The sequence below is a fragment of the Esox lucius genome, chromosome 9 (assembly GCF_011004845.1).
Source record: "Esox lucius isolate fEsoLuc1 chromosome 9, fEsoLuc1.pri, whole genome shotgun sequence".
Classification (NCBI taxonomy): domain Eukaryota; kingdom Metazoa; phylum Chordata; class Actinopteri; order Esociformes; family Esocidae; genus Esox; species Esox lucius.
In genome coordinates, this window is record NC_047577.1 from 4,832,747 (window position 1) to 4,845,714 (window position 12,968).

The following is a 12,968-nucleotide window of genomic DNA, read 5'->3' on the forward strand; positions in this document are numbered from 1 at the left end:
ACTCTGTTACTCTCCTCTATAGATAGAGACCCTCTAGTGGTAGAAGGACTCTGTTACTCTCCTCTATAGATAGAGACCCTCTAGTGGTAGAATGACTCTGTTACTCTCCTCTATAGATAGAGACCCTCTTGTGGTAGAATGACACTGTTACCTCCTACATATAGAGACCACTCTGATTGTTGAAGATTGTTGAAGTCTGTTACAAGTCTCTATCTCTTCTGTGTGTCTCTTTGTACTGTGTGATGTAGAACAAGCTCTCTCATTGGATGATGAAAAATAAGAAGGGCCTGAATGAGGAGATGAAGGTGTGGAGTGAATACGTATATCTTAAAGAGAGAATGGCAGAGAAATGCAGAAATGGAGAAGTGCTTACTTTTCTTGTCCTTGTATGGTCTTTCCTGTTCTTGTTTCCGTTTCAGTCTATTTCTTTTCACCTGCGTTTAGCCCCCACCTGTTTCTGTTCTCCCTTTTAGCCTATGTATTAAGTTCAGCCATGTTCTCCCAGTCCTGGTCGGTCATTGTTGGTGTGTGCGTGTCATGAGTGTGTTTTGTAGTGCGGTTTTGTTTCTTTCCTTGTTGTTCTCATTAAAAGACACCTCAACCTCTGCGCCCGCCTCTTTCTCCCTCCTTGTGAGTCGTGTCAGGATACATGGTTGGTAGCTCTACTGTGTGTACTCGTGTAGATACTGAGAAATGATTGGTTAATGATGGAGAGGGAGGGGCTGTGGCTACATGACTGCATGAAAGGAAAGGGTGACAGGAAGTTGGCTGAATAAAGGGAAGTACATCTACATATGTACATTCTAGGTGGAATCAGTAGATAGAAAGAGAGAGAGAGAGAAAGAGTTCACCACAAGATGAGTATTCTGTTGATATTCACCCTGCTCTTCTTCATGACAGGTAAAAATGTTTTTATAAAATTAATAACTGTGTTTGTGTGTGTTTGTGTGTTTGTGTGTGTGTGTGCGTTTGAGTAGGTGTGGTTTTGTGACCTTGTGCTTGTAGGCATGGGGGCAACTCTGTTTATGGTGAGGGGGCTGTAAAAATGCTAAATGTTTAACAGTGCAGCTTTACAGAACTCATTAAACTAACACGCCCACATTCACAATAACTACTTCATCCTTGCAGGTTCTGTGAACTCCTTCAAAGTGACTGGATACTCTGGAGGAACTGTCATCATCCACTGTCATTATAACAACCAAGAGGAAAGTAATGGTAAATATTTCTGCAAGAAAAATACATTTTTGGGATGTGAGGATAAAATAAGATCAGGTAGTCAGAACACCTGGCAACACAGAGGTAGATTCTCTCTGTATGACGACACTGAGGGAAAATATTTCACTGTGGTCATCAGACAACTGACCAGACAAGATGAAGGAACCTACAGGTGTGCAGTTGATTTATATCTAGACCATGACAGTTATACAAAGGTGGAGCTTAAAGTAAATGAAGGTAAGAAACTTTGTCAAATATAGCTCAACCTATTTCCATGATCAGCATCAAGTATTCAAGAAAGTCAGTCTATCATATTAGACTCTGTTCATGTGTGTTTCTATTGACAGATGAATGCTGTACTAAGACAGACACAATAACAAACAATCTGGGAGGAGAAGCTACCATCATCTGTAACTATCCAGAGAACCAAGAGTACAGCCACGTGTATCTCTGCAAGGAAGATAATCACTCAAAGATTTATTGTGAAATTATCTCTGCTGACTCAACATCAGCTAAATCTGGGAGATTCTCTCTGACTGACAGGAGAGAGAAACGCTACACAGTGACCATCAGTAACCTGACCGAAGATGACACTGGGACATACTGGTGTGGAGTAGAAAACAAAAAGACAGGAGAACACTACATTTCACTGTTTACTGAGGTACATCTCAGTGTGATTGGTAAGTGACCTCCAGACTAAACTAGACTTCACCTCTCTGTTTGTTAGTGGATCAACTCTTTACATCAGTGGAGGCTGGTGGGAGGAGTTATGGGAGGACAGTCTCATTATAATGGAATGGATGGAACACTATCAAACACATGAAACCATGGATGAAAATGTGTGTATTTGCTAGGATGGATTGTTCAATATATTCAGGTAACTGCTCTCAAAACAGTTAACACAGTGATCTGAACACTTTGTAATTGTCCTAAACAGACTGTGAATAGTCCTTCATTTAATATAAGTTACAAATCACATGCATCATTTTCTCAATACACTGTGCACAAAAGTATCAAATGTTTTCAAAGTAGTTCATACAGCCAAACAAAATTTGAATATATCAGGAAAAAACTATTGCAGCTCTTTTTTAATGATCTTTACAAAAATCACAAAAATGTTAGTACCATTTTCCAAACACAAGAAACAAAACTCTGTTATTTGTAAAATTTCTTAGTTGCAAATGGTTTATTTCCAATCAGTCCCAAATGTATATATGATGAGTTAATAATACACACAACACAAGAAGTGCAAAGTTTAATTGTTTACACATCTGACTCAATTACAACAACTAGAAAAGGGGAAAAGAAAGACAGCGAAGAAGAAGAATGAGATGTGGAAAAGGAAGAGGTTTAAGAGTGAGAGGAGGTGGACAGGACAGAAGGAGAGGAACAGTTGAGGAGGTAGAATGAAATGACAGGAAAGAAGTAGAGTGTATAGCAAGAGGAGATGGAGCACGAAGAGTTGAGGATGTAGGAGAAGAAGAAAGAAGAACTGAGGATGTAGAAGAAGCAAGAAGAGTTGAGGATGTAGGAGAAGAAGCACGGAGAGTTGAGGATGTAGGAGAAGAAGAAAGAAGAGCTGAGGATGTAGAAGAAGCAAGAAGAGTTGAGGATGTAGGAGAAGAAGCAAGGAGAGTTGAGGATGTAGGAGAAGAAGCACGGAGAGTTGAGGATGTAGGAGAAGAAGAAAGAAGAGCTGAGGATGTAGGAGAAGAAGCAAGGAGAGTTGAGGATGTAGGAGAAGGAGCAATAAAAGTTGAGGATGTAGGAGAAGAAGCAAGAAAAGCTGAGGATGTAGGAGAAGAAGCAAGAAGTGTTGAGGATGTAGGACGAGGAGAAGAGGGAGTAGAGGGAGAAGAGATTGGTAGATTGGACGACATTGGTAGAGTGGAAAGAGAAAGAGAAGACAATATAAGAAGACATGGACAGAGAGGAAGAGGAGGACAAGGTGTGAGAGGAGGGAGGACAGGTAGAAGGAGGGTACAGACATGTTTCAAATGAAATCAGAGACACCCTTATTGACCATGTCAGAAATCATGGTCTCTCCTTGAGAGAAGCTGGGCAGAGAGTTCAGCCCAACATAAACAGATCCACAGTGGCTTCAATTATCTGCACATTTCAGTGGGAAAAACTGTAAGTAACTACTCTACTTCTACAGTGAGAGTTTATTTAGCCTTGTTTTATGTAGTTCTAGTCCTGTAATGTAAATATTCCCGCTTGTCCAAACATTATTCAGAATTGAAGTTTGAAAACATTCAGGTGGACGAACAAGACTATTTTCAATTGAACAAGACCATGGTGGTCCAGAACAACCCCCAGCCTCAAAGAAATTCAGCAAAGAATAATACAGGACAATCAACTATTCCACAATATTCACCAATGCAGGCTCCAATTGATCGTGTTCGAAGGAGAAATGCCATCCGAATTGAGCAAATATACAAAGTGCCCTGTGAGAGGAACTCTGTTTGAGTGAAACAGTTGCGATTCCAAGTACGTGCAAGCCAATTACTGCACTTCTACTGTAAACACAAAGATATTTTTTCCTGGATATTATGTTTGTGTCCATATACTATTCCATATATATAAGTGAAACGATTCAGGCATCTCTCTGCATAGTCCTTCATAAAGCATCACCCACATTTCAGGATGGTGTTCCTTACACCATATTCTCCTTTCTTGAATCCAATTGAGGAGTTCTTCTCCTCTTGGAGGTTGAAAGTATATGATGCAACCATACAACCAAGGATGTCTTCTTCAAGCAATGGAAGAGGCCTGTGAAGAAATTGAGACATGACCATTTCAAGCATGGATCCAGCATTCACTGTGTTTTTTCCCATGATGCATGACTCGTGAAAATATATGCTGTGTTGTGGATGAAATTCTCTGGCCAGATGTAATTGAGGCTGGATCAATAAAGTTAATTGATTCAATGATTGCAGTACATTTATTCATTTATTTCCTTAAGTATTTATCTACATAATAATGGTTTTTTCTGGGCGAAAAACATGTATTTTCGTTCATTTATTTGTGTGTCTACAGCTGAATTTGTTATCAACTCAACAGACAACACACTTGTAGTTTTGATGTTAGTATTTATTTTAAATAAATGCATTGCTAGAATATTATGCAGTGAATGTTGACCTGTTTCGCCAACATAAGAGTGTTTAATTTGCTGTGTTAACTCTTTTGAGAGCAGTTACGTGAGTTTGGAGAAATGTGTACAATTTATTGGGAAAAACTGTAATTAACATCACCTGTTTTAATTTAAAAAGTCTTGTTTCAAAACTCAATGTCGACATCATTAAAAAGAGAGAGTCAGAGAGAGATGTGAACTACTAAAGGCGAACTAACACTCCTCCTGAGGAACATCATAAACAACCCTTAACATTAACATTAACATCTTCCTGTCTGTCTATTTTGTTTGTATCCCTGACTGTCTGTCTGTTTTTCTTCTTTTTAGTGTCGACCACCAAACCAACCACAACATCTGCCACCTCCAAAACAATAACAACAACATACGCCACCTCCAAAACAATAACAACAACATCCCCCACCTCCAACCCAACATCAACACCTACCACCTCCACCAACTCATCATCATCAGTTAACAGACCTGGTAAATGAACTCATTAAAATGTCGTAGTACTGTATATTTGAACTGACAGCAGATGGTTTGGTTTTTCAGACTCTCATCATGGTTAGGTCTAATGGGTTTTGTGTGTGTGTGTGTGTGTGTGTTTCAGATACTCCACTGGTCATCTTCGTGTGTGTTTGTGTGGTTGTGTTACTGCTACTGATCTGTCTGTTCATACTCTACAGACAGAAACACAAAAAGACAACAGGTGAGACACACACACACACACAAAGACACACACTCACAGATACATTTGTTTTGCTATCCATGTAGGGACCTCTCCATGCTCCCAATTCTTTAGTCCTAACCATAACCTAACCCTAAACTTAAACCCAACAACCAAACTTGAACTTGTCCTATTGCCTAATCCTGAACCTATCTGGTAATTCCTAAATATAATAATCCCTCTGTGTAAAATGAACGATATCATATTGTCCCTGTGTATTTCTATGTGAGTGATGTGAAATTTTTCCTGTGGGTTTCTATGAGTGATATCATATTGTCCCTGTGTGTTTCTATGAGTAATGTCATAATTGTCCCTTTGTGTTTCCATGTGAGTGATATCATATTGCACCTGTGTGTTTCTATGTGATGTCATATTGACCCCGTTTGTTTTGATGAGTGATGCCATATTGTCCATGTGTGTTTCAATGAGTGATATCATATTGTGCCTGTGTGTTTCTATTTGATGTCATATTGTCCCTGAGTGTTTCTATGAGTGATGTCATAATGTCCCTGAGTATTTCTGTGAGCGATGTCATATTGTCCCTGTGTGTTTCCATGGGTGATGTCATATTGTCCCTGAGTGTTTCTATGTGATGTCATATTGTCCCTGTGTGTTTCTATGAGAGATGTCCTATTGACCCTGTGTGTTTATATTAGTGATGTCATATTGTCCCTGAGTGTTTCTGTGAGTGATGTCATATTGTCCTTGAGTGTTTCTATGAGTGATGTCATAATTGTCCCTGTGTGTTTCTATGTGATGTCATATTGACCCTGTTTGTTTCTACGAGTGATGTCATATTGTCCCTGTGTGTTTCTATGAGTGATGTCATATTGTCCCTGAGTGTTTCTATGAGAGATTTCATATTGACCCTGTGTGTTTCTATGAGTGATGTCATAATGTCCATGAGTGTTGCTGTGAGTGATGTCATATTGTCCCTGAGTGTTTCTATGAGTGATGTCATATTGTCCCTGAGTGTTTCTATGAGTGATGTCATATTGTCCCTGTGTGTTTGTACGAGTGATGTCATATTGTCCCTGAGTGTTTCTATGAGTGATGTCATATTGTCCCTGAGTGTTTCTATGAGTGATTTCATATTGTCCATGAGTGTTTCTATGAATGATGTCATATTGTCCCTGAGTGTTTCTATGAGTGATGTCATATTGTCCCTGAGTGTTTCTATGAGTGATGTGTGTGTGTGTTGTCTTCCACAGCCATCTCGCCATTACACATATTGAACACAGACCCTGGGGTCAACAGAGAGGTCAGTGAGTGTGTGTTTCTGTGTGTGTTTAGGTTTTACTGTACTAATGGGGACCAAATGTCCCTGCAACGATAATAAAACAGGTTTTTGTCTGCTCCCATTGTTGAGGTACTGTAATGTGATCAGGTTAAGGCATTTAGGACAAACCTGATTTTGAATAGGAACACTTTCTCCAAGAGGGACAGTAAAACATGAAACCCGTGTGTGTCCTTCTTCAGAACGTCTCATCCCTCATCCCTCCTCCCTGCTCATCCCTTTACTCATCCCCCTATCAGGTGGCTTAGGGGTTAGAGGATTTCACGTGTACAAGTTAGGTTTCTTGAAGTAAATCTGTCTTTCTGTCTGAGCAAGGCATTTAACCCTGAATCTCATCATGGCAGACCGACACACCATTTCAATTTCGAGGGTTAGGTTAAATGCAGAAGCACAGTTCCAGTTGGACCTTATACCTCAAATATTCTCTCATTTCCTTCCTCCCTGTCTCTCCTCTTCCTCTGCTTCTTATGTCCAGGGTCGTCATGGTGACAGTGAGTATGAAGAGATTAAGGAGCGCCCCCTACAGTCAGACTCATGTGATACGACAACCACCATCTACACCACAGTCAGTTTACCCAGAAAGCCCTCTGACTCTCTCCACTACGCCAGTGTCAACTTCCACAAGGATCCCAGCTGCCCCAATGAAGCCACCACCACCATCAGTAAAGAGGACACATCCTGCTGTGACTATGCTACTGTAAATGTTGATCAAAACTCCACCTACTCTACTGTCAATCATCCACACAGCACATCTTAGGCTCCTCCCATCTACTCCACAGTCAGCAAACCAGGAGACACCTGATTTTCTGGCAACCAATAACAAGAGACCAACCCTTACTGGTAACTCTTAAACATAGATACAACCCCACTGGTAACCGTTAAACATAGACACACCCCCACTAGTTACCATTAAACATAGACACACCCCCACTAGTTACCATTAAACATAGACACACCCCCACTAGGTACCATTAAACATAGACACACCCCCACTGGTTACTATAAAACATAGACACACCCCCACAGGCAACCATTAAACATAGACACACCCCCACTAGTTACCATTAAACATAGACACACCCCCACTAGTTACCATTAAACATAGACACACCCCCACTAGGTACCGTTAAACATAGACACACCCCCACTGGTTACTATAAAACATAGACACACCCCCACAGGCAACCATTAAACATAGACACACCCCCACTGGTAACTATTAAACAGAGACACACCCCCACTGGTAACTAATAAACAGAGACACACCCCTCACTGGTAACTATTAAACAGAGACACACCCCTCACTGGTAACTATTAAACAGAGACACACCCCTCACTGGTAACTATTAAACAGAGACACACCCCTCACTGGTAACTATTAAACATAGACACACCCCCACAGGCAACCATTAAACATAGACACACCCCCACTGGTAACTATTAAACAGAGACACACCCCCACTGGTAACTAATAAACAGACACACCCTCACTGGTAACTACTAAACACACACACACACAAAGTGTTGCTGACATGACAGAGACAAATTACTCTGAGAAAAGTCTCAGAGGACTCAGAGGACTCCTTTTGGATGTAGTAAACACAAGCATTACGTCAATAATATAACTGAAAATGTGCAGAGGACAGTCAATTCAATGTATACGATTAACTAAAAGGTTTTGCATTAAATTATATATTGTTGTGTATTTGTTTCCATTTGTTGTACAGCTCCGGAAAAAATGTTAAGACCACTGTACCTTATTTTTTTCGGGAGATGTATAATTGTATAATGCCACTTTATTTTCAATATTGTGTATTTTTCTATTAAGTGTATCTGTTTATTAAGACTTTTTTAAAACTATAGTATTGGGAGAGGGGCTGTGAAATAAATAAACATGTGACAGTATAGTCTACACCTGTAGACAAAATCAGTTGGATAATTCTAAGTTACTTTTCTCTGTTTGTGTTGGTATCTGGCATGTGTTGCTGAAAATCTGAGACAGTAAAAATAAACTCCACTGAATTATATTTTAAAAGAAGAATTACTCTTCTGATTCATCTAACCTGTATTTCTTACACCTTCAGGAGTGAGTCCATCAGGCCCATAGGTGGGAGATGTTGCATGGTGGACTCAACATGTTCTGACCACCATTCTTCCAGGCCCGGTTCCAGGGGGGGGGCGGGGGGGACCGGGTACAGTACAGTACATCGCCGATTGTCAATGAATTTCGACCCAGTCCATTCATCACAGACAATACGTTGCGATCAGCAAAGACCAACGAGTTTGAAGACCCTCTAGTGGTAGAATGATTCTGTTACTGAACCTCTATAGAGAGAGACCCTCTAATGGTAGAATGACTCTGTTACTGAACCTCTATAGATAGAGACCCTCTAGTGGTAGAATGACTCTGTTACTGAACCTCTATAGATAGAGACCCTCTAGTGGTAGAATGACTCTGTTACTCTCCTCTATAGATAGAGACCCTCTAGTGGTAGAATGACTCTGTTACTGAACCTCTATAGATAGAGACCCTCTAGTGGTAGAATGACTCTGTTACTGAACCTCTATAGATAGAGACCCTCTAGTGGTAGAATGACTCTGTTACTGAACCTCTATAGATAGAGACCCTCTAGTGGTAGAATGACTCTGTTACTGAACCTCTATAAATAGAGACCCTCTAGTGGTAGAATGACTCTGTTACTGAACCTCTATAGATAGAGACCCTCTAGTGGTAGAATGACTCTGTTACTGAACCTCTATAGATAGAGACCCTCTAGTGGTAGAATGACTCTGTTACTGAACCTCTATAGATAGAGACCCTCTAGTGGTAGAATGACTCTGTTACTCTCCTCTATAGATAGAGACCCTCTAGTGGTAGAATGACTCTGTTACTGAACCTCTATAGATAGAGACCCTCTAGTGGTAGAATTACTCTGTTACTCTCCTCTATAGATAGAAACCCTCTAGTGGTAGAATGACTCTGTTACTCTTCTCTATAGATAGAGACCCTCTAGTGGTAGAATTATTCTGTTACTGAACCTCTATAGATAGAGACCCTCTAATGGTAGAATGACTCTGTTACTCTCCTCTATAGATAGAGACCCTCTAGTGGTAGAATGACTCTGTTACTCTCCTCTATTCATTGAGACCCTCTAGTGGTAGAATGACTCTGTTACTCTCCTCTATAGATAGAGACCCTTGTAATTGATATTGTGACTGACTTTTCCATCATCAAACCATAAAACACACATAAACACACATACATTCAAGCCACAAACACACTTCTTATCTACAACCAGTTAACTGCACCTGCCCTTTACTGTCTGTTTTCATGGTCAGAATTCCATTATCTCTACTGAACAATACAAAGATCTGGCTTAACTGCTACCACTTTACTGCTCCCTCATGTCTGTTATTTACTATTCATTAATGTCTACACTATGTTATTATTTAGACTGAACAATTCAAACATCTATCTTTACTGGTAAAGCTTTACTGTTCCCACCAGTCAGTATTTTACTATTCATTAATGTCCAGGCTCTGTTATTCTTTCTACTGAAAATGTCAACATCCCCATTTCAACACTTCGGGGAAGAGGTTGTCAGAAGCAGAAGCTATTTAAGACATGGCTATAAAGAAGTGGCTTGTACAAATGCAGATTGTTTGTGAGGGAGATGGAGGGAGAGATAATGTGTATGAGTGAAGAATCCCAAATCATTAACACATCACCCAGCAGGTTAAATCCTACATCATTAACACATCACCCAGCAGGTTAAATCCTATATCATTAACACATCACCCAGCAGGTTAAATCCTACATCATTAACACATCACCCAGCAGGTTAAATCCTACATCATTAACACATCACCCAGCAGGTTAAATCCTATATCATTAACACATCACCCAGCAGGTTGAATCCTATATCATTAACACATCACTCAGCAGGTTAAATCCTATATCATTAACACATCACCCAGCAGGTTAAATCCTACATCATTAACACATCACCCAGCAGGTTAAATCCTATATCATTAACACATCACCCAGCAGGTTAAATCCTATATCATTAACACATCACCCAGCAGGTTAAATCCTACATCATTAACACATCACCCAGCAGGTTAAATCCTACATCATTAACACATCACCCAGCAGGTTAAATCCTATATCATTAACACATCACTCAGCAGGTTAAATCCTATATCATTAACACATCACCCAGCAATCTTCAGTAAAATAAGCAGAGAAAATTAAGAGAGACGATACGATGTGTGGGCAATGTAGTTTCTCTTTCCATCCTAAAATTATGTAGATTTACATTTTGATTTAAATGTAATGAAATACCTAACACAATAAGCTGAATCTCCTATTGAAAACAGTAACACATGGCAAATAGCCTATATATTTAGTATTATGTTTCAATAATAGCCTAATTAAATGTTCATTCATCTGGGAGCATTGCGTTTTTCATCCAATGATGTCAGGCATTCAGTGAGGGGTGATTAGCGCCTGGTACCATTTGGGTACCAACGCTAAGTGGCGTGGGTGGTTGGCAGATTAAGTGGGAAAACAGTAAAAAAACAGGTAAATCATCTCTGAATGGTTTTATGACAGTCAGTTTAGAATTCTGACAACGGAAAAATTAAAGGAAAAGTAATGGAAGGAGGAGGGTCTAGCTTTAAAAATGGCAGTTTTATTTTAATTACAATCTGAAACTCAGGCATTTGCCGGTTCTAGTGTTAAAACCCTTATCTTTTTTACCGTTATCATGTTTAGTGGTTTTTATCTAAAAGGATAACATAACACGCTGGAGGGACTATGTCTCCCGGCTGGCCTGGGAACGCCTCGGTGTCCCCCCGGAAGAGCTGGAGGAAGTGTCTGGGGAGAGGGAAGTCTGGGCATCCCTGCTTAGACTGCTGCCCCCGCGACCCGGCCCCGGATAAGCGGGAGAAGATGGATGGATGGATGGATAACATATTGTTTCTTTACAATATTTGTAAAGAATGTGAAAGTAAACCATGTGGGAAGTCTAAATAAATATTACAATAAAACTACAGCTCTGGAAAAAATGAAGAGACCACTGCACCTTTTCTTTCCTTTCCAAAAAAAGTTGAAAGGGAAAGTTTTAGGAACAGAAATAATGAATTTGAACCCTTCTGTCCCTCACACAAAACCTTCCTTTTCACATTTTTGGAAAGGAAAGAGAAAGGTGCAGTGGTCTCTTCATTTTTTCCAGAGCTGTATAATATTGATGTAATGGCCAGTCAGTCCTTCGTGTGTGACTGCTTAACAGTCTGGGAGTGGGTGTATTTCTCCAGGTCCTTCTATCTGCTGTTTACCAAAACGCAGGTTGTACACGGCTATTTTGATTTAATGTAACATGTAATTAAACCAATGGTTTATTAATGTATGTTTGGTGTGTATGCCAATGTATGTAACTGACATTGCAACATTTCCGTTACAATGACTTACAAGCATTCTGGCAACAAACACACTCCTCTTCATCAACAACCAGTAAACTGCCCCAGACTTACTGTCTGTTTTTATGGTCAGAATTTTACAATCTAATTATCCTTCTGGGCTGCTAATTTAATGCTCCCTCCAGTCTGTTATTTACTATTCATTAAAAGTTTGACTCTTTTAACTGTTATTATTACTACTGAACAATTTCAACATCCCCAATTCATCACATGGAGGAAGAAGCTGTCAGAAGCGGAAGATGTGGTTTGTGCTTGTTAGGACATGAAGCAATAAACAAGGGACTTGTACAAATGCAGTGTGTGTGAAAGATATGAAGAGAGAGTGTGTATGAATGAGCAATCCTACATCATTAACCCAGCACCCAGCAGGTTAAATCCTACATCATTAACCCAGAACCCAGCAGGTTAAATCCTATATCAATAACACATCACCCAGCAGGTTAAATCCTATATCAATAACACATCACCCAGCAGGTTAAATCCTATATCAATAACACATCACCCAGCAGGTTAAATCCTATATCAATAACACATCACCCAGCAGGTTAAATCCTATATCAATAACACATCACTCAGCAGCTTAAATCCCTAAAACACCTCATAATCACACCATAAACAATAATACCACAAATGCAACTGTGTACTGATCACACAACATAAAAGATTTTGGCAGACTTGGACAAAACTATAGTCTATGTCATATGTGACACGGGTTTCAGAGTTGTCTATTTCAGCCCAAACCCAACAGGTATCAACAGCCTGGGGGGCTCGGTTCGGACTAGATCCATGATTTAAGAAGTGTAATCGGGCCAGGCCTGGGTCGGACCAGACCGATCTTCTAATGCATCTAACCGGCCATTTCTTTTTCAAAAACATTTCTCAGTTGTAACATTTGACATGTTGTCTTTCTACAATTTTAATGAAATAGCGGGATTCATGATTTACACATAATTGCGTTCTGTTTTTATTAGCATTTCTTATGCAGAGTCCTAACCATCTTGTTAATGGAATTGTTATATAAATATATAAGGGAATGCACAGTGTTTTATTTCCCTGGAACATCTATTAATCTGGATGGTGGATGAATTCCTACCATATCAGATGGTCCCTCGCCT

General features: G+C 39.8%; 1 protein-coding gene across 1 annotated transcript; it reads left to right on the plus strand.

Annotated features, from left to right (window-relative positions):
- Positions 1-807: 807 nt before the first annotated feature.
- Positions 808-7,497, plus strand: LOC105007675 (polymeric immunoglobulin receptor-like). Its single transcript, XM_034294073.1, has 8 exons — positions 808-900; positions 1,129-1,452; positions 1,563-1,895; positions 4,676-4,831; positions 4,959-5,057; positions 6,287-6,336; positions 6,848-6,863; positions 6,982-7,497. The coding sequence occupies exons 1-8, from the start codon at positions 858-860 to the stop codon at positions 7,071-7,073; spliced, it is 1,113 nt and encodes a 370-aa protein (XP_034149964.1). The 5' UTR covers positions 808-857; the 3' UTR covers positions 7,074-7,497.
- The last annotated feature ends 5,471 nt before the right edge of the window (positions 7,498-12,968 follow it).